This window comes from Rattus norvegicus, chromosome 5 (genome assembly GCF_021556685.1).
Source record: "Rattus norvegicus strain SHRSP/BbbUtx chromosome 5, alternate assembly SHRSP_T2T, whole genome shotgun sequence".
NCBI lineage: Eukaryota > Metazoa > Chordata > Mammalia > Rodentia > Muridae > Rattus > Rattus norvegicus.
Window position 1 is genome coordinate 157324042 of NC_141538.1, and position 21939 is coordinate 157345980.

General features: G+C 52.4%; 1 protein-coding gene and 1 long non-coding RNA gene across 2 annotated transcripts; one reads left to right on the forward strand and one right to left on the reverse strand.

The window, feature by feature from the left end:
- Positions 1–5007: 5007 nt before the first annotated feature.
- On the forward strand, positions 5008–12077 carry LOC120103015 (uncharacterized). Its single transcript, XR_015621273.1, has 4 exons — positions 5008–5173; positions 8011–8065; positions 8860–8935; positions 11309–12077. It is a non-coding gene; the product is annotated as an uncharacterized LOC120103015 (long non-coding RNA).
- On the reverse strand, positions 5772–16969 carry Nbl1 (NBL1, DAN family BMP antagonist). Its single transcript, NM_031609.2, has 4 exons — positions 16803–16969; positions 9223–9417; positions 8989–9100; positions 5772–7073 (listed from the first exon to the last, which is right to left on the reverse strand). Exons 2-4 carry the CDS (start codon positions 9387–9389, stop codon positions 6816–6818), a joined length of 537 nt encoding a protein of 178 aa, NP_113797.2. The 5' UTR covers positions 9390–9417; positions 16803–16969; the 3' UTR covers positions 5772–6815.
- Between the last annotated feature and the right edge of the window lie 4970 nt (positions 16970–21939).

Sequence of the window (21939 nt, forward strand, 5' to 3'; positions counted from 1 at the left end):
CTGGACCATCTAGACTACATTAGATGATGCTTCCCATTGGTGAACTTCTATTCTAGCCAAGGAAACGGGCAAGAAACGCTCAACGGAAACGTAAAGTGGCCATTTTTATAGGAAAAGGAGGAGAAGGAGGAAGAGGACGAGGGAGAGAGAAAATGTACAGCAATATGAAGAGAACCTGGTGGATGTCTTTTCCGAAATGGAAATACCTCCCACTTAGAAGAGCCCACTGCGTTCATGGCCTTGGTTTGTCCTGGAATATCTCTACCCAGATTCCTACCCCCAACTCTAAAGCCAGGATATATATGCCAGAAATATAAATGCCAGAAAGAAGGCGTTAACTGTCCTGTCACGGTATCCACTCATGCCCAAAGGTGGGTGGAGTCAGCGGCAGCTCGCAAAAGACATCCCTATCCCTCACTCCACACTGGGTAACCCGAGGAACAGAAGGTCGTCCCTGGATGGAGACTCAGAGACCGGCTTGAGACCCCAGCTCCGCTGCTCAGTAAACTCTGCACATTCAGGGCCAGTGGCAGCTGACCCTTCGGTCTTCTTTCCTCTTCAGCCACCGTTAGCAGAATTCCATGTCTGACTCACTGAGTGTCAGGGGAGATTAGATGACACTGCGTGGTCTGACAGCTTAACGGTCCTGTGTCAGTGCTAGCTGTCGGCTTCACTGGTGTTTGGCCCTGAGGTGCCCCCATAGCCCAGAGATGCCTAACACCAGCAGCAGTCGATACATTTGGGGCCCGGTGATCTGGGTTCACAGTCACAATCTGCTACTTGACCTGTAAATGTGGCAAAGGTTTCTCTTTTTTTCTTCTTTTTTTCTCTCCTGCCTATGATTGCTTGCCTGCGTGTATGTCTTGTGCCTATGGAGGCCAGAAGAGAGCATCGGATCCCCTGGGACTGGAGTTAGAAATGGTTGTGAGCTGCCGTGTGGGTGCTGGGACTCAAACACAGGTTCTCCGGAAAAGCAGCCACTGTTCCTAACCACTGAGCCATCTCTCCAATCCTGTGGCAAAGGGTTTGTTTTCTCTTGGAAGTGTGTGTGTGTGTGTGTGTGTGTGTGTGTGTGTGTGTGTGGTGTAGTGTGTGCCTGTGTGCATGTGTGTGGAAGAGGAGAGAACTTTCAAGCATTCTCTCCTATCGTATGGGGTTGAGGGATGGATCCCATAAGGTCCTGAGCTTTAACTGCAGGCATCTTTGAGCTCAGCGTCTCTTCTGCGTGGGCCTTATTTGCATGTGTTTGTTTCATTCACTCCCATGCTTGTTTTTCTTTCTTTCTTTTCTTTTCTTTTCTTTCTTTCTTTTTTTTTTTTTTTTTTTGAGACAGGATCTCATTATGTAGCCCAGGTTAGCCTCAGATTTTCCATTTTCCAGTTTGGTTTCCTGAGGACTGGGTTACAGGCATCACCACCATGCTGGGCTGTGGAAGACCTTTCAGTTCTCCATGCTGTGATATCAGATAGCAGAGATGCAAATGGGATGGCTGTTTGAGCCGTCTCTTCACATCTCACAAAACATGACCATTTTATATATCTGTCTGTCTATCTATCCATCACCTATCTATCTGTCTGTCTGTCTACCTACCTATCTATCTATCCATCCTCTGGCTGGCTGTCTACCTATCTGTCATCTATCATCTATCTATCATCTATCTACCTATCATCTATCTATCTACCTATCATCTATCTATCTATCCATCATCTATCTGTCTGTCTGTGTACCTATCTATCTATCATCTATCTACCTACCTATCTACCCATCAATCTATCTATCATCTATCTACCTATCATCTATTTACCTATCATCTATCTATCTATCTATCTACTTACTTACCTACTTTTATTTTTTTCGTTTGGGTGTTTTGCCTGTGGGAATATGTGTACACTGCATAATGTAGTGCCATGGAATGCCAGAAGAGGGCGTCAGATTCCCTGGAACAGGTTTGAGCCACCACGTGGTCCCTGGGAACTAAACCTGGGTCATCTGTAGGAACAGCCAGTGCTCCTAACCACTGAGTCCCCAAAACGTGATCATTTTAACACGTGCTCATTCTAGGTGACCAATTCTTCACACCTGTTTGCTATATGATAATCTGCGCTATGCTATAATTAAAAAGTTTATTTTCAGCCGGGTAAATGATGGCTCACAACTTTAATCCCAGCACTCAGGAGGCAGAGGCAGGCGGATCTCTGAGTTCAAGGCCAGCTTGATCTATAGTCAGGGCAAGAGAAACCCTCTCTTAAAAAAAGGAAAAAATGGGCTGGAGAGATGGCTCAGCCGTTAAAGGCTAGGCTCACAACCAAATATATAAAAAAAGGAAAAAGTTTATATCTAAGACTGGCCCTGGTCGTGCTGCCACCTTGTGGCCATACTGTTAATACCTGGAACTTCAGGAAGTTCTTCAGTTGTCCTTTTGTGTCCTAGAATGAATGGCTGGAGTGGAGGCCTTCCTAGCATCACAGGTGCAGAGGGACTTTTGAGAATTTTTAACCCTTTGCTAGCTACTCCCGGCCACAGTAAGTGGCTTCTCTATAGGAAGGAAGCAGGCAGTCATGCCACCTTGGGATATTAGACCAACTATCTCAGGAATTCTCACCCCTGCTCCACTCTCCATGCCTGGAGACACAGAGGACCAGTCCCACTACACAGAGGGACAAGCCAAGGTCTGTGGAGGTTGTGAGTCCTGCAGGAAGCTGCTCTTGCAGAAGGTGCTGTGAGGGTCACCTCCACACAGGCAGGTCTTGGGTTTTGTTCATTGCTAAGCCATGATGAGCACGGTCTAGGTTCTTTTTTTTTTTTTTTAACTTATTTATTTATTTTTTTTTTGGTTCTTTTTTTCGGAGCTGGGGACCGAACCCAGGGCCTTGAGCTTCCTAGGTAAGCGCTCTACCACTGAGCTAAATCCCCAGCCCCAACTTATTTATTTTTATTTTATGTGCACTGGTGTTTGAGGGTGTCAGAGTCCCTAGAACTGGGAGTTGCAGACCATTGTGAGCCGCCATGTCGTTGCTGGGATTTGAACCCAGGACCTCTGGAAGAGCAGCCAGTGCTCTAACCACTGAGCCATCTCTTTGGCCTGTAGTCTAGGTTCTTAATAAATAGTTGTCTCATAAGAGAATGAGTAAGTGGACAAATCACTCGTCCAGCCACTCGAAGCATAGGCCAGTCACTCATTCTCCGTGATCACAGCAGCTGATACTTCCGAGGTATCATCTAATGCCAGGCACCGCTCCCATCCGGGCTTGTGCACTGACTCACAGCACGCTCCCTCCCCCCCACCCCCAAGAGCAGACTTGACCGTGAGCAATAGTGCCCCCTCTACACACAGCAAGACTGAACCCCAGAGACATGCGGTCTCTCAAGAATCGCAGTTAGAAAGTGACCTTGCCAGGATTTGAACCCAGGTCGGTACAGACCTGCCCAGAGGCCTGGAGCAAGGGAAGAACCAGATGCTAACTGGTCCCAAGCAAGACTGGGAAGTTAGCTCCAGTCAAGCCAGCTATCTTGATCGCTAATCTGTAAAGATGCTAAAGCCCTCGCTGCTTGTGCAAAGGGATGAGGGGCTGCAATTTTGTTCCTGCGTTCTCTCCGTGGCTCAGTTCAAGCTCGGTGGGGGTGAAACTCTGAAATCAGCACCCCATGTACACGCACGTCCACACATGCACGCACATGCACTTGCATTTACACACATACTTCATGTGGATGCAGTTCCCGAGACTTCTAGAATTCTATTTTCTGCAGAGTGTGACGGCACATACACGGATTCTCGAGGCTGGGGCTGGAGGACCATGAGCTCGAATCAACTCTAGGCTACAGAACATCCCCCCGCCCCAAAGACAGGAAATATGATCTACCCGTCCGGAGAGTGCTTACCTAGATGCATGCCGTCTTGGCTTTCATCTCCAGTGCTAGATAAATCAGGCATGGTGGCACAGAGCTGTAGTAGCAGCATTCCAAAGACAGAGGCAAAGGGACCAGAAGTTCATGGTCATAGCCTGCCCAGGCTAAGACATGGTCACAAAAAACAAAACAAAAACAAACAAAACAAAACACAAAAAAAAAACCCAAAACTAATTTGTCCTGTGCAAGCAAACATGAGGATCTGAGATGGATCCCCAGAACCTATGTTTAACATATATGTATACATACATACATACATACATACATACATACACACATATATACTGATGTTGGGCAGGGAAGCAAGATGGCAGGTAAGGGTACTTCCCACCAAGCCTGATGGTCTTTCAATATCCCGTGCCCACAAGATGGAGAGAACCATCTCCCAAACATTGTTTTCTGACCTCTACATGGACACAATGACATACATGTATTTAAATGCACACACGTGAGCACGAGCGCGCGCGCGCACACACACACACACACACACACAAGCCTGGTGTGGTGGCACTTGTTCCTATGCTGGGGAGGTGGAGACTGGGATGCTGGTACTCAGTGACCAACCAGCCTTGCCTACTTGCTAAGTTCTCTCTAGGTCAATAAGAGACTTTGTCCCCAAAATCAAGGTGAATGGCATCTGAGAAATGACACGCTTGTCTTCTGGCCTGCGCATGTGCCCGTGCAACCCCAAGTGCACGCGCCCAATTTGTTTTTTCATCTCCGAGATCTGGCTCCTCTCCCTGGCAAGACTTCCACATCCCACCAGAGGTCGCTCTACCTTGGGACCCTACCTCTCTCAGATGGCATAGCCTCTCCAATTGCCCCTCCAGGAAGGGGGTGAGTTGGCCCCTAGAAAACTGTACCCACGCCACCAACTGGCCCGCTGCCTCAGGCCTTTGGTCTCCAGCCTCTCTCTTCCCATTTACCCTAAGTCTTTCTGACACCTAGCTCTGCAGAGCCTACGTTTCCGTCTTTGGCTGCCATTCAGGGTCTGCCAGCAGCCTGTCAGCCGCCTTCCCACTGGATGTCTACCCAGTGTCTCAGTGAATTATCTTTCCACAAGCTAAGAAACTGCCTACAGCTGCTAGTAAGACAGCTCTCAGACCCGAGGCACAGGGCTTCCGAGGCGCAGCCCCAGGGACCTCTAGGAGCAAATTCGTTGCCAGTATTTTGACTGCCATGTTGAAGTGACACCGGAAGACCTGTGAGCTGCTGTAGGCCAAGTGGACACCCACGTTCCAAGCGGACCACTCTGAAGAGAAAATGTGTGAGTTCCCCCACAGACTGGTGAATGCTTGCACCAAGCTTGGCAGGGATTCTGGCCCAGATTGTCTGGGTTTGATTCTTGGTGGCATTTAACAAGATAGCCCTGGAGAGATGACTAACTTCTCTGCACCTAAGATACCTTGAGCATAAAAAAAATACGGACAGGATTCAAGCAGGACTGGGGGTTAGGTAAGACGACTCACGATACCTAAATGACTTAGCGCAGGGCCCAACCTTTTGTAATCAACCTTTTTGGGGTTCATCCGTTTCATCTTTTTCTGGGGCTTGGTCCAGGCTGGTGACATGTAGCAAGGCCCATGCTGGGTCACTGAGAGTAAAGAGATGGAGAGAGCGTTCTCAAGGGATCAATTACCCAGATCTAGGTCCAGCCACAGGGACCAAGGCAGAAATGCTCACCCGAGCCCAAGAGAGGAGGTGAGCCAGAGGCGGTGCCAAGGCAGGAAAGGGAGAGGACCACCAGACCGGGGCTGAACTACAAGGATACCTCAGGTCAGTCCCGCACTGTCCGGACCAAACCCACCTCCCATCCCTGGGCCCATAACCAGCTTGGCCAAGAGAACCAGTCCACAGGGAGGAGAGTAGAGGCGTTGAAGGCATTTTATTCATGGAAACACTCAGGTTCAGGGGAGATGGCTACTAGTTACAAGCTCTAAGGCTCTCGTCAAACAGCCATGGGCTGGGGCACCCCCAGGGAGGGGGTGAGCTGGCAACCCCCTGGACACAATGGTGCCAGCAGATAAGGAGACAGAGGGCCCTTCCTCGCCACCTGCCCTGCCCTAAGGTTAAAGTGCAGCTGGGAAGAAGGAGTGGATAGAATAAGGAGCTAGAGAAAGCTGAGGTCAGCAGGGGCCCTAGGCAGGGGCCTCCTGTCCACTACGGTCCCAGGTGATGGGGATAAACTGTCACCTCTTTCAGAAAGACCAGCCCCAAGGACGGCAGGACCGGTTGCAGCTGTTTTCAGAAGAGTCCAGAACTTGGGGAGAGCAAAGAGCTAAGATCTCTGGAGGGAGGGACAGGGTGTGGGGGAGGGGGATCTTCTTTCTTCTTCAGTGACACTCTGGCACCTGAGTCAGCAGGGTCCTGCCCCAGCCTGACTCCTAAGCCACTCCATTGAAGGGGTTACATGAGGGGAGGCCTTTAGGGAAACCTATGGGGCTGGAGTTTCCGACTTCTGCCAGCTGTCTTCCTACCTAGATCCTCCTGCAAAGGGGATGCTGACATGATACCCACCCTCTGCCCGTCACTGGGGATCCTGCCCCATCCGTTGTCTGGGTCCTGACCTGGGCCTGCCCTATCTGAGGATCTCAGTCATCCTCAGCAGCTCAACCTGCTTCCTCTCTATCCAGAGGGCTCCTCTCCAGAAGGCTGAAAGGAAAGACCACACTTCACCTTCCAAAAGAAAAGTCCCAAAGATGTCTGCTTCCTCCCCTCATCTTGCATATATTAAATCGTGCAGCTTGGCTCCAGCCCCTCCCTTCAGATCTCCATGGCAACCAGGCAACATTCCAAGTCCATCTAGTGCCAGAGGGGGAGGGGGGCCTCTGCCTCTCCCCTCCCTCTTCCCTGGAGGGTGGGACCAGACATTCCACAGGGGACAAGAGGGGAGGAAGAGTTGGGGGCCCTCAGTCCTCAGCCCCCTCTTCCTCAACTTGAGGGGCTCCAGGAGGTTCTTCAGGTTCAGGGGTCTGGCCACCAGGGTGGGGATGGGAGTGGGAGTGCGATCCTGGCTGGGAGCCTGGCCCATCTTCACCCTGCATGTAGACGTTCAGGCCCTCATGACTGGGTTCCTTGCCGCAGGCTTGGCAGCTGCAGTGTACAATCTTCTCAACCAGCTTGTCCACCCTGGGCACCTCCTCGTGGCCGGGGCACTCCAAGGTCACCTGGGTGGGGCAGAAGCAAGAAAAGGGATGCTTCCTGACGTTTGGGCAGGTGGAGAGACCCCCAAGAATAACACATCTTTGGGAACCAAATATCTCATCCCATGTTCTGTGAACCCATATGAGGGGCTTGAGGGGACTGAGCCCCTGAGGGAATTTCTATTTCTCCTCCTCCTCATCCTTGTCTTCATCCTCGTCCTCCTCGTCCTCGTCCTCCTACTCCTTCCCCTTCTAGTGTACTTTTTTTTTTTTTTGGTTCTTTTTTTCGGAGCTGGGGACCGAACCCAGGGCCTTGCGCTTCCTAGGCAAGCGCTCTACCACTGAGCTAAATCCCCAGCCCCTCTAGTGTACTTTTTTAAAGATTATTTTATGTGAGTACACTGTAGCTGTCTTCAGACACACCAGAAGAGAGCATCAGATCCCATCACAGATGGCTGTGAGCCACCATGTGGTTGCTGGGATTTGAACTCAGGACCTCGGGAAGAGCAGTCAGTGCTCCTAACCACTGAGCCATCTCTCCAGCCCCCTCTCATCTTCTTACACAACTCTCATCTTCTCTCATCTTCCTACACACAGCGCTACCATTCCCCTGGGCATGTGGGTGGGGGTAAATCCACCCTCACACACATACTGTGCTCCCAGTGAACCTGGAGGCAAATCCTGACCCCTTTCTCAGGTCTTCAGGACCTTCAGGCTGGTCCTGGCTGACCTTACCATGCCAGACCCTGCTGCACTAACAGTAACTCTCACTGCCTGATCTGCCCCCAGAGACTGCTAAGTCCTTCCTTCTTCATAGAAGGTTCTGGCTCCCTCACTGGTCCCAAACTCTGCACAATTCTGATCCTAACTCAGCAATGTTCACTCTATAGCAAGCTCCTTAGCAACCTGACCCTTACCTTGTAGTCATGTCCTTTCTCCCTCCCCCTCCTTTCTTCTACAGAGCATCTACTCCATGACTGCTCTCAGGCACAGGTGCAGTTAGGGCACAAATGCAGGTGAGGCACAGGTACAGATGGGGCACAGGTGCATGTGGGGCACAGGTCAGGTGGGGTACAGTTGCAAGTGCGGTACAGTTGCAGGTGGCACACAGGTGCAGGTGAGGCACAGGTACAGGTGGGGCACAGGTGCAGGTGGGGCACAGGTGCAGGTGGGGTACAGTTGCAGGTGGGACACGGGTTCAGGTGAGGCACAGGTACAGGTGAGGCACAGGTGCAGGTGGGGTACAGGTACAGGTGGGGTACAGATGCAGGTGGGACACAGGTGAAGGTGGGGTACAGGTACAGGTGGGGTATACTTGCAGGTGAGGCACAGGTGCAGGTGAGGTACAGTTGCAGGTAGGGCACAGGTGTCTGATATATTAGGAAACCTGTGCATGTGTCAGCTGCCCAAAGCAAAGGTACACAGTGCTTGAGAGCCTACGGCGCAGCTTGACTGGGTCAGAGGGTCTGGAACAATGCCCTTGAGGAAATAATGCTGAGTCAAGAGCTAAAGAACTAGTAGAAATTAACTAGCTGAGGGGGTGGCCTGGGGAGGGGTGGTGGTTCAGAACAAAGCATGGGGCATATGCAAAGATCCTGGGGTGGAAAGAACAAAGCAGGTAAGAAGGGCTAAAATGAGATGGGTTAGGTAAGTGTCAAGTTGCTGGCGAGGAAGGAGGTTCTAAGAGAGTGCTGGGAGAGCCGAGTGGGGCAGAGAACGGCAGAGATTTCAATAACAATGAATGAGGACTGAAGAGCTGTGGTCTCTGTGACATGGATAGAACCTCAGAGATATCTGGAATCTTCTACAGGTTTGTATCAGACTGAGAAGCCCTGGAGAAAGGTCCCCATGTATCCCCAGCAGGAACCCTGCAGCCTGCACACACGGTGAGTATCCGAGGCCTCCTGCTCTGGCCCGGGGATCGGACAGCTGTACTCACAATCTCCCACATGGACTGGGCCGGCATGCAGGAGTCACAGTGCACCAGGGACTCTGTGGACTGCGGGAAGGTGTTGGGGACGCTGTAACTGAAGCATTGTCCTAGGCACGCCCTGTGGGAGGAGATGTCACTGAGCTCGCTCTCCAGAGGGGAGGCAGGGATGGGCAGTCCTGATGTCCCTCACCCCTCCCTCGGTCCCTGTCCTCACTCTCTTCCTCCCTCCCAGAGTCGCACCTGTTCTGGATAGACTTGGCCTCACAGCCGCTGTGGCCCACAATCTGCGTGATGTTCTTGGCTTCGCACCAGGCACTCTTGTCCGGAAACAGGGCCAGCTTGTTGATGGGTGGCGGGGCAGCCAGCAACATGACAGGGAGAACAGTCCCCACCAGGACCCAAAGCATTGTGCCTGTCACCTCCGGAGCCCTGGAACTAAACACAGGTGGCAGGTGAGGTACAGTATGGCCTCAGAGATTAGAGCAGGGGTGTCTTCCAAACATCGATCTGATTCCAGGATTCAAAGTCCACAGACAAACCAGTAACCTTTTTTTTTTTTTTTTTTTTTTTGAGATATGGTCTTATGTAGCCCAAGCTGACCTCAAATTAAGTCTGTATCGAAGGATGACTTTGCACTCCTAATTATCCGGATTCCACCTACCTATGGTAGCCCTGTGCCCAGCTCCAAATACACCTTGGACCTCTCTAAACCTCGGAAGCTATGTAGCATTGCACCTGGCAGCATTGGGGAACGGTCCTCGGCGAGATAGTTACTGATGTCAGACTGGGAGTGCGCCTCAGTGGAGCAGTGTGTGTGTGCCTAGCTTGCTCAAGGTCTCAGGATTGGATCCCTCTTATTATAAACTCAAAGTAATCCTTTGATCACAGCCTTAGAGACGGCTGGCCATGCCTCCTAAAAAGACATTGATACTCAGCTCTATGACACTCAGTCAGATGTGTTTCTTCTTAAGATTCCCCACCAGGGTGTAGCACACATCATTACCCCCAGGCGGATCCTAACCATTTTACGGAGTTCTCTGCTTCGGGACTAAGACGGTAAATTTCATGGTCAGCCACAAGATGGCGCTGCAGGACAAAGTCTGTGTTTAAAGGCGCCACTCCGAGGGGGATTTCTGCCGCCTTCCTTAACTTTATCTTCTGTAGGCGGCACCCACTACCCCATCACACCGCGCGCACACACCTCAGAATTCCCTGGGGACTTATGGTGTGAAAGCTCCTATCTGGGATAGGATTCACACTTCCTCGGGGTGGTCTGATAGGTCCAGTCAGGAAATAAACGCAGCTCAGTCGGGAACTGGATGAGCTTGCCCGTGGGGCAGCGAAGCAGGAACATATACCTTTAGTTCTCCATGGGGAAGCCATATACCGGGCCTGGGGAAGCCATGTACCAGACCTATCTCCCACCCCACCCACTGGAAAGTGGTGGAGGTGACAGAGGCAGGTGTTTTGCACAGTGTCTAGGGAGGTGACAATGAGAACCCAGGTGTGCTGAGGGAGTGGGATGCCAGGGAGGGTCATCGAGCACTCTTCCTTCCTCCCAGATATTGCTCTTCTGATTCAGAGGTCTTGGTCCCTGATGATGATCTCTGTCCGTGGCTTGACAGGGGTGGGGACAGCTGGGGGTGGGGCTGAACATCGTGCCTCGATCCTGATCACTTTCTGCTGTGACCTACACAACCCAGATTCACCGACAAGATCTACAGCAAACCTACATTTTTAGAGCAAGCACACCTGAATGGAACCGACTGGACTCCTTCCTAACTGCTACTCAACAGACTCCTGCTCCTGAGAGACCCCCTGTCTTCCCTCAGGAACTAGCCTGAACCAATGTATGGCCTTGGCCTTTTAAAGCATTCCAAAGCCCATAGAAAAAGACCAGAGCCCCTGGGTCCTCCCTCTGCTGGACTAGTCCCTCTCGAAATCAGAGAGGTCCCTGCTATATCATCTAAATCTGTGACACTTTCTTGGCAATGACAGGCAGGAAGTGAGTAAGACCCAAGTAGGTAGTGAAGCTAACTCCATAGGAGTTAGGTTTGCAGTCCGAGCTGAGTCTTGACAGTAGTCAAGAGATGGACATGTGAGTCTGACTTACACCGAGAGATGAGGCTTGAAGCTGCCAACATCAGGACTGGCTGAAGTGGTGATCAGCCTGGAGGTTAACCACAAAGCTACCTGAAGACGGGATAAGGGGACATTTGCAGGGTCCCTAGCACAGAGAGAGCAGGGTGTTATTAGAGCTGGCAGACGTTGAGGAGAAACAAGACAGGCTGAGTTAGAAACCTGCCTGCTTTTTCTTCCTTTCTAGGTGCCCGGTGGAATAAGGATTAGCCATGCCTTTCAGAAGAGTGCTACATCCCAACCCACTATGCCCTGACCAGGACCTTGGAGCAGAACACTGGGACCATGCTCCACCTCCCCAGGACACAGCCAGACCACCAATAGACCGGACCTTTATCCCTGGAGTTCCCAGTGTTTGATTTCTGTAGCCTAGGAGTTGTATGGCTTTAAGAGAGACTTTATCTCTCACAGCCTACTTTCCTTGGCTATAAAGGAGAAACACAGCTCCTTCTCAGAACTGGGAGCTGTACCAGCACCCAGCACTTGGCACTCAGCCTCCAGCACCCAGCATCCAACACCCAGCCTCCAGCACTCAGCATCCAACATCCAGCCTTTAGCACCCAGCCTCCAGCATTCAGCATCCAACACCCAGCCTCCAGCACCCAGCCTCCAGCACCCAGCACCCAGTATCCAACACCCAGCCTCCAGCACTCAGCATCCAAAACCTAGCATCCAGCACCCAGCACTCAGCATTCAATACCCAGTACTCAGCATCCAACACCCAGCATCCAGCACTCAGCACCCAGCACTCATCCAATACCCAGCATCCAGCACCCACCCACACCAGCTCACTTTCCAGGATCATGAGTAAAGCTGAGCAGTGTCAGAAAGAAAGCAAAACTTGCTGTTAGGAAGCCCCCCTTTATCCCTCACACCCTACCCAGAGGCCATGGTGCTCTCCCCTCACCGGTGCACGTTTAATCTTCTGTTGATTATACTCGCTTATGTTCACAACCAGCAACTCAGCTCATCTCTGTCTAAGCAGCATTTGGATTTTCCCTTCCTGGGCCTTCAGAGCCTCACCCAGTTTCTCATACCTTCCACCCCGAAGGTCACGCAGAGTGCCAGAGAGCCAGGGCAGAACCGGAGTCAGCCAGTCATCTGCCCAATCAACACCAGACTCTGCAGAGCTTGTCCCAAGACATTTCCAGTCACAGAGAAGAGCCACGGCCCCCCTGTGGGCCATCTCATTCCCTGTAGCTGGCACTCCTTTTCTGGGTTCTTCGAGGAAGGTGAGAGAAGGGAGGGTATAGCCGGAGGGCCCTACATTTACCCACAGGAGAAACATAGACATGGCTTAGTGAGGAGGGTAGAAGATCATAATTCTGGGTCGAACAGAGGATGACAGATGGGTACTGGTGAAGACTGAGGGAGGGAGCTCCTGGCTGAGAGCAAAGGCCAAAGGAGGGCCCCAAAGCCTCTCCAACATGGCAGGGAAATGTGGGTCCTAACTACAGTTGCTGTTGGAAAGGCTGTACCACGTCAGCTTACAATCACTGTATCCGGGCAGGCCCCATCTCTCCCACCGTTTACATAAAGAACAGGGCGGCTGGAATTTGTGTGAGCTTCTATGTCTTGACAGTAGGAAAATCCAAGGCTTGATCCTGAGCAAATCAGGCAGTCACCCTCGCAGGTGGAAGGCTCACAGAAGTGAGGAAAGGGGAGAGCAAGAAATGGGGAGAGGTGTCCAGGGAGTGGGGAGCTGGGATGGGATTCGGGGTCTCCTGGGAGCTGCTCTCCTCTCCCCGTCAGAACTCTGGTGCTCACCCACTGCTTCCTCTGAGACCTGGATCCACAGAGATCCAGTGTGAGCTCCACTCCTGAATCCCCAAAGATAAGCATAAGGTCACCGCAGAACCTGGTTCCTGGGCTCTGGGTACTAGAGAGGAGTGTCCCATTGGGAGTTCAGTGGCATCCTTAGCAGAGGTGGAGTTTATACAGGTGCTCACCCTGGCCACACCTCAGACCCGGGAATGGGGCGGACATTTCTAGTGAACCTCTCTCGGGGTTCTGCATTCTGATAGGTGCAGACTTTCTTTCCAGCTCCCCGTAGAGAGAGCCTTACCTTTTCTGAATTGCCATTCACTCACACACAAAGGAAGCCCCCACAGGGTGACCCATGCACCTCACACAGGCTAAGACGAGGCTCACTCTTCTCTCCCAGGCAGGAAGAGGGCAGAGAGTGCTGTGGTAGCTTCCCAGGGCCCTTGGCTCACAGGGCCCTTCGGGAATGCCAGGGGGTGGAGCTGTGAATACACAGGGCTTGGCTCACCCCATACCTGCCAGACTCCACGACTGCCCTGAGACTCTCTAGAAAGGTAGAAGCCCTGGGCCTAACTTACAAAATCAAAACGCCAAAGACCAGTCAAACCGTTCAGGGGTATGACCTGAACAGGCATTTATCTGTGTTCCCCACATGAATCTGAGGCCCAGCCATGTCAGGAACTGTGCCCCCCCTTTTTCCCCCCACAGAAAGACCCCTTAATGTCACGACTGACAGAGTCCCCTGGACTGCACGGCTAATGCCTAACGCCTACAGCAGGATGGGACTTAGTTCTCAAGGACTTGGCTACGAACAATACCACCCACTAAAGCCTAAAGTACAGCAAAGGGGTGACTTGAAGTGTAGAGGGAATAATTGACTACCACTCCCCCTAGCTTCCCATTTATTTATTTATTTATTTATTTATTTATTTATTTATTTATTTATTTATTTTAAATTTCGAGACAGGGTCTTACTATGTACCCCGGTTGTCCTGGAACTCACTATGTAGACCAGACTGGCCTTGAACTCAGAGACCTGCCTGCCTCTGTCTCCCGAGTACTGGGATTAAAGTCATGAAACACTTATGCCTGGCCCCTCATTTCCTCGCTTGTTAAATATGAAAAGTCAGGACCCTTCAATCCCCACAAGAATTTTCAAGGTAAGTCGTACCCACACACCCCCAGGCTTCTTACACACACACACACACACACACACACACACACACACAGAGAGAGAGAGAGAGAGAGAGAGAGAGAGAGAGAGAGAGAGAGAGAGTCTTTCCTCCGCTCCTCACAATTACCGCTGGCTCAGGTTCAAATCTCTGATCAACCACCCGAGCACTGTGTGCCTCAGTTTTCTCATCTGTAGTGTGGGAACAGTAGAGGCCACTCCCCCCAGGCAGCTGTAAGAGTTAAACTGAAGAGTGTGTATAAGGTTGTCACTGTGAGGCTACAGCTTCAAGAAGCCACCATGAGGAGCAAAGGCTTGCCCTCACCCCGGGCCTCTTGTTTAATCCTTAGTGTTTCTCAATCCGGGAAGCATCTGCCAAGTGATAGGGATTTAGGGGATACCTTGAGTTGACATTTAAGCAAGCAACAAGATGGCTGGGGACGGTTTCAAAGGGGCCAAGTGTCACTACCACACTTACTTGCCAGGGCAGGAGTGGAGGCAAGTACTCACTGAACTCTACCCCTTCGGAAGACAGGGGCTTTGTGAGTAAGCCCCTCTCGAGTCTAGCTACCGAGAGCGGGCTATGCCTGGTGCCCACTGCGCATGCGGCTGGTGGAGAGGGTGTGGTGCTTGTGGCCGCTGCCCTGGGCTTGGGGATCAGCAGGGTGGGGCAATCCTCCAGGTCTTGGAAAGAGTACAGGGACTTCCTTGAAGGGATCAACTGAAAAACCGCTGCTGGGGAGGGGGCGAAGCCGTATCCGGCCTGAGGTGCAGCTCACACCAGCCAGGCCCGGCTCTAGATTCCTGGGTGCTGAGGGAGAGCGGTACCCCAGAATTAGTGTCATAGGGGCAAGGCTGTTCATATAGAGCGTGTCAGTGACCTGTATTTCACCTCTGTAAGCCTCACGCTTACTTACCACCTGTGCAATAGACCTCGGCCTAGCCTGGGAACATCTGGCTTAGTCGAGCCCCTTGGGGAGAGTCTGGCTCCAGTGTGCCGCTGGAGGCCACAAGGATTCCATGACCCCAGGAGCACCACAGGGTGACTTTCCTTCCTTCAGCTCCAGGGCAAAGCCTGAAAAAACTGTGCAGTGGGTTGATACCCCGGGGGTCTGTCCCCTGCCACCCAAGCCTACCTCCTACGGCCAGGTAGCTAGCTCCACTTCCAAGCTCTGGGTATTCATTCCTATGCAGACAATCAGGTCCCACAGACCCTTCTGCCCATAGACCAGAAACCGTCTCCAAAACAAATGTATGCTAACTACCGGCTGCAGGGCAGGCCTACACATCTGCTCAACAGAAGTTCCCCTCAGACCTCACCAACAACCCTGCCCACCCCACAGCCTCCGACCCCTGGGGTTGCCAGTGGGAGGAAGGAGCTGAAATTTCACTTTAAGGAGGCTGTACCTCTGGCTAGGACACAGCATCCACTCCCCTGTCTACCCCTCCAACACACAGGCCCAGGAGAGAGGTCTGGCTTTTCAGGGAAGGGTGGAGAGGGGTGGGGGTTGGGGGGTCACCAAGGAAACGCCCCAGCCTTGTCTCTTCTTTGGCTCTAAGTCAAGGCAAACCCGCCCAAATGGTTCCAGCATCCGTGGGAGTCTCGGGAGGCTGGCTGCTCAGTGACAAAGAGTGGGGGGCTGCCTGTTGACAACTTACTTCCCCACTCTCAGTCTGTGCCAGCGGGCTGTTTTCCTGGGGTGTTCCGAGTTTCAGGCTGGTGGCTTCCAGCTGGGCAAGGGCCTTGGAAAGCCTGCAAATGTGGCTTTCTCTCTTGATGCCCCCCATCCCCACCCCCACCCCCCAGCCTGGCCAAGGCAAGCAGCTGCCCCCTTTAGTGACGCTTGTAAAAGAACATCGCCTAGCCCGGGAGCCAGAGCCGGCTGGAGGGCAGGTGGCCGGCAGCAGAACCCTGCGGTGAACACTGCCTCACTGGGGTGGAATGCTTACAAGGCTCTACCCGCTGGAAACGCCAGCTAGCTCAGGCAGGCGGGCGCTCCCGCTTGTTCTCTCTCTCTCCCTCTCTGCCCCTGCAAGTGGGGGTGGGTGACACCGGCCAGACTTTGGAGCAGGGAAGAGGAGGATTTGGGGTCTTTTGTAGTGCCAGAGGAACTCTCCACGAGCCCAGCTGGGGGACCGCGCCTCGGAAGCTGGGGCAGGATACTATGATTTGGAGAGAGGAGGTCAGGGTGGTTCTCCGCGACCGAGGGAAAACAGAGAGACAACACGAAAGCAGAGACACAAGCTCAGAGAAAGTGAAAAACGGGGCGAAAGGGACAGCGGGAGGGACAGAACTAAGAGAGCATGGGGGCGGAAATGGAGCGATGGAGAGCCAGAGACCTGTGGATGGGAGACAGGGACCGATTGAGCAGCAGCTACGAAGGGACCAGGATAGATCCAGAGGACGCGTGAGTCCAGTGTCCCAGCGCTGCCCGGCGCCTGCCGGGCGACGCTCTCCCTCCTACTCTCAGTCTTGGCGGTGAAACTCCTACAAGAAACGGAGCCCGGGGCGCGGCTGGCGACCGGCTCCGGACGCCGCCGGTGCCCCTGGCCACTCGGGAGCCGCGCCCACGTCCGGAGCGCGGGCGATCGGAGGCTCCGGGCTGGCCGCCGAGCTGCGCAACGCAGAGGTCGCGGGCTGGCGGGGAGTGGAGAGAAACTGCTGGGCTCAGGGGACACTGCAGGTCGCAGAAGCAAAGGGACCCCAGCTACCCCGCTCCGGCGTGCGGGCCCGGGCGAGACTTACCGCGCGCGGCGGCCGCGAAGAGCGCGGCGCGTCCTCTTAGAGGTCTTAGAAAGTGGGATGCGAGCCGCGGGGGTCGCAGGCCCGAGGTCCTCGGGCTGGGACGGCCCCGCGAGGCTCGGCTGTGCTTCGCTGCTGGCCGTCTGCGGCCCCGGGCGGGCGCGAGGCGCGGGGGAGCGGCGGGCCGAGCGCCTCCGACGTCAGGGTGTCTCAGTTCCAAATAGGGAGCGAGGGCGGGGGCAGCGGCGGCGAGGGGAGGGATCGCGCGGGCAGGGCGGGCGGGCGAGCAAGCGAGCGAGCGAGGGCCGCTCCCTCCGCGCGCGAGCAGGGGTGCCGGGGCCATGGGCCCTGCACCCCCGACGGCCAGGACAGAAATGAAAGGGCACGAGCCAGGCGCCCGGCCGCTTCCCAGGCTTTGGTTTTACTCCGCCTGGCTTTTCTAGGTTGTCAGGTCTTGCCATGCCTTGGAGTGACAATAGTGGACCTTTGGAATCCTTGGAGTGGGAGCCTGGCCTTGGACGCGGGCTGGGAGTGGCGCTCCAGCCTATTGGGGGTTCCAACACCAGGAACCCATCCGAAGCAGTGCCCGATCTTCCCTCAGAAGGTTGGGTTCTGATCTGTTCTGTGTTCTTGCCTCTTGACTTTCAGTTGCCTCGAAACAACTTAGCTGGAGCATCCAGAGAAAGATCTGAGAGGCCAAACCCGACTCACTCTGGTTCCTTGAAGAGAAGACAGTGCAGTTCCTTTCAGGGAGGGATTAGCTACCTAAACCCAATAAGGTGGATTGCACTGGGGTAGCCTGGTCCATCCTAGTAAGAAGAGAGCTCTGGATCGGTGCTGTAGTTCAGTTGGCAGAGTGCTTACCCATCATGCAGGAAACCCTGGCCTCTATTCCCCAGCATCCCATAAACTGGGTCTAGCAGTATCCACGAAAGGTCAACTAAAATAGCAAGTTCCAGGCCAGCCTATGAAGAAGAGGAAGAAGGTAGTGGGCCTTCTCTGTTTCTTGAAGGTGATAGACTGGGGCACCATCAAAAAGAATTGTGAGACTTGGGGATCTATCTGTGTCTGTTATATGAGCCCATTTATTTATTTATTTTTCTTCTTTTTCTCTTTTTTCGGAGCTGGGGACCGAACCCAGGGCCTTGTGCTTGCTAGGCAAGCGCTCTACCACTGAGCTAAATCCCCAACCCCATGAGCCCATTTATTAAGCCATTCAGTTGCACTCAGCCCTGCCCATCTGATGTCTCCAAGTGGTCAAGCATGGAGAGTGGGGAGTGGCAAAGAGGCCTCCTAGTGGGCTAACGGCCACACCATGGCTGCCCCAGGCAATCTGCTCTTCACCCCAGCTGTGCTGTTCCTCCGACTAGAATTTTTCCTTCATCTCCCTTTCAACACATCCTTCATCTACCAGCTAGAAAGCTTTCCCAAGATCCTCGGGTGACATACACTTCCTCCTCTTCCAGGAGTGATCTTGCAGTCTGGGATACATCTGTTCCTGCTAATCTCTCTTTATGATCTCCTCCATCAATCCCCTGAGGGTAGGACCCTTCATTTTGTTTTAGTGTTATCCCCCATTTAATAAATGCAGAGAGCTCAGAGACAACTTAAGTAGTTCATCAAAAAGTTATACAGTATGAAGCTAAGGTTTGGAGGACCATGCACTCCAGAAACCACCCTTGCTACATTGTAGCTTGTGTAGGCCATTTTACAGCCAAAGCTTGCCAGCAGTCTCACCTCAGACCTTGGAGAGGATAGGAGTGGATGTCTACAGTTCTGTAGATTCTCTAAGAACCCAGCCTATTCCCAGTAGACACGTAATCCCTACATTTGGAAGGTAGAGACTGAAGGGTCAGGAGTTCAAGACCAGCTTCTACTAGTTACATGCTAACCTGGGCAATGTGAGACTCTGGCTCAAACAGAACAGGAGTTGATGAGATGCCTACGATGGTAAGGCCACTGACAACTCTGACAGCTGAGTCTAACAACCTGAGTTCAATCCCCAAGACTTATTATTTTAGGAAAGAACTGACTCCTGCAAGCTGTCCAGAATGTTCCACAGCAGGTTTAGACTTTAGACACCTAATCAAGGATGTGGGGTTTGAAGCTGAGTTACATCACGTGATGACAGGAAGCTTCAGCATGGGCAGAGAACCTGCCTAGAAAGGGACTCAATATCTTTTAGCTGCTACCATTTTATACCCAGCTAAGCAGTCTGCTGTATCTCATCTATTCTTTCCCACAAACCCATTGCTCCCATTGCACTAGTGAGAACAAAAGTGTCATTAGCCACCACCCCCACACAAGATCACATTAATAGTGTCTGACAAAGGATAGATTTGAATGTACAACCCACAGTCCTATGCTCAGCACACACTCTTGGCTGCCTCAGAGCCCCTCCCATTGGGATGCTGCACCCCTGGGATCCAGGATAATGGGGCCCTAGCAGGAAAAGCAGAACCTGTCAAGTCAGAGTCTCCAAGCTCCAGGAGATACACCTGGTTGGCAGCACAGCTCCAGCTGCCCAGGCAGGCCTGGCTGGCACAGGGCATGGGCTCATGGCCAGAGCCTGCTGGCCCTGGGCCAATCTCTTGGGGCCAAGTAAAGTGGGGCCCAGAGCTGAGAGCTGAATGCCCTTCTCCCCAGCTCATTAGCAAACATCTGGGCTCAGGAAAATGACTGACCTAGAATGTGACTGGGCTTCAAGGAGCTGCCCCCTCCAGTCGGGGGTGGGGTGGTAGGGTGGGGTGGGGGTGGAGGGTGAGCTCCCTCCTGCAGGGCATGGGGCTCCAGCCAGCAGTTTCCTCTAATCCTGTCAGCCTGACCTCCTTGGGGGTCCAAGCCTCTGCAGTCTCATGAAGAAGAGTCAGAGCAGCCAAAAGCCTTCCTTCTTGCCCAGGCCCACAGCCTGAAAGCATCCACAGCAACCCTGTCATGGTGGTTACGGAAGAGCCGGGGTCTCCCTACATGGTCTGACTCCATGTTACCATTCATGGTCTCTGGGGCTCTGTGCAAACCTGGTGCCTTGGTTTCTCCATCTGTCCAGTGCAGTCAGGAAGAACATATAGTCCAGGCAGGTGCTAACGTTCATTCATTCATTGATTTAACAAATATTTATTTTGTCTGCCATGTGCCGGGCAGCCATGAGATGCTGAGGACCTACACGAACTACATCAGCAAATCTTCCAGAAACTTAAACACAGAGAGGGAGACATCACAGACAGTCAACGGATGGGAGGATTTTAGGCTTGTGTGTGAGTAAGGCGGTGGGGGAGGGGAGAGCTGCTGAGAAGCTTCCAGAAAACAAGGCAAAGGGGTGATGTTTAAGGTGAGATTCTGAGAAGGAGCCAGGACTGAAGGAGATAAATGGATGCAAAGCGCTGGGCACGGTTCCTGGAAAATAGCACGTGCTCCATAAAATGAAAGCTATTTTAGGGAGGAGGATCGGATATACAGCTCAGCAAAGGCGCTGGACTCAGGTTCTCTGGACCGAGTCCAGGTGCTAGCACAAGGCTTCCTCGCCTTCCTCTGGGGATGAGGCTTGCAGAGCCTCAGTTTCCTCACCTGGCAATTAGGGTGCAACTGAGAGGGACAGGCAGTTGAAGGCTGCTGGGGGAGTGAGTCACAGCCCTCCACGGTGTTGACTCTGGTAAGTTGCCCTTGCTCCAAAAAGTAGCTGTACCTTTGTTCCTGTAGGCAACTCTACTGAAACTCCGTGGGTCAGGGCTGGACGGGTGGATCAGTGGTTAAGGGCATGTACGGCTCCTCCTGAGGACCCAAGTTTGACTCCCAGCACCCACATCAGAGTTTGATTTCCAGCACCCACCTATAACTCCAACTTCAGGGGAGCTTGATGCTCATATGCAGACTCCCTCATATCATATATCTAATTCAATGGATGACAAAAATACATACATATACATACACATACATGCATGATACATACATGCACGCATACATACACATGACATGAAGGTAGGAAGGGTACTTACTGAGAAGGTAGATTCAGCAGGAAGAGAAAGGAAAGAAGAAAAAATGGGGAGAAATATGGCCAAAGTATGTTGTATCTATGTATGAAATTGAGAATTTTAAAAAATCTGTTTTGTTTTACTGTGCACGGGTGTTTTGTCTGCATGTATGCAGTGTTCATGGAAGCCAGAGGGGCCATGGGATTGGACCATGGGGTTTTGTAGAACTGGAGCCATTATGGATGGTTATAAGCTACCATGCGTGTGCTCGGAACTGAATGAGGGTTCCCCTGGGGGAGCAACTTAGCCTCTGTGTCACCTTTCCAGAACTGAGAATAAACAGATAATTTTGTTTTTAATGTTTAAACAGAATCTTACTATGTAGCCCTAGCTGACCTGAACTCTATGTAGACCAGGCTGACCTGAACTCTGTGTAGACCAGGCTGGCATCGAAGTCACAGAGAGCCTTGAAAGTACTGAATTAAAAGGACATGTGCCACTTAGCTGGGTGAAGGAGTAACATTTTTTTTTCTTTTCTTTTTTTTCGGAGCTGGGGACCAAACCCAGGGCCTTGCGCTTGCTAGGCAAGCGCTCTACCACTGAGCTAAATCCCCAACCCCAGGAGTAACATTTTTAAAAGCGCCACTGAGGGGCATGCATGAAACAGAGCGCCACTGAGGGGCATGCATGAAACAGAGCTCCGTTCCCAGGAATGGAAGCAACTATTACTGTTGCACTGTCCTGTCCACAGAGGAAAAAGATTGGGCCACACTCACTTGTAAGTCAGTAGCAGCAAGATCTGGGCCCAGAACCAGATGTTCTGACTTTGGGCCTATTCATTCAATTTGACTGTGGCTTCTGGGTCTAAGAAAGTGAGAAAAGGGACAGGGGACAACAGATCTGTCCTCCAACAGTGTGGGAAGCAGTGTCTTAGCCAGTCCTGGAGAGTAAGAATGAAGGCCCTGGACAAGCTTGCTTTCTTCTTTTTCCTCACATCGTGTGTGTGTGTGTGTGTGTGTGTGTGTGTGTGTGTGTGTGTGTGTGTGTGGTATGTGTGTACATGTGTGTGGTGTTTGTATCTATATGCATGGTGTATGTATGTGTGGTATGTATCTGTATGTGTGTGGTGTGTGTATGTAGTATGTGTGTGTGGTATGTGGTATGTGGTATGT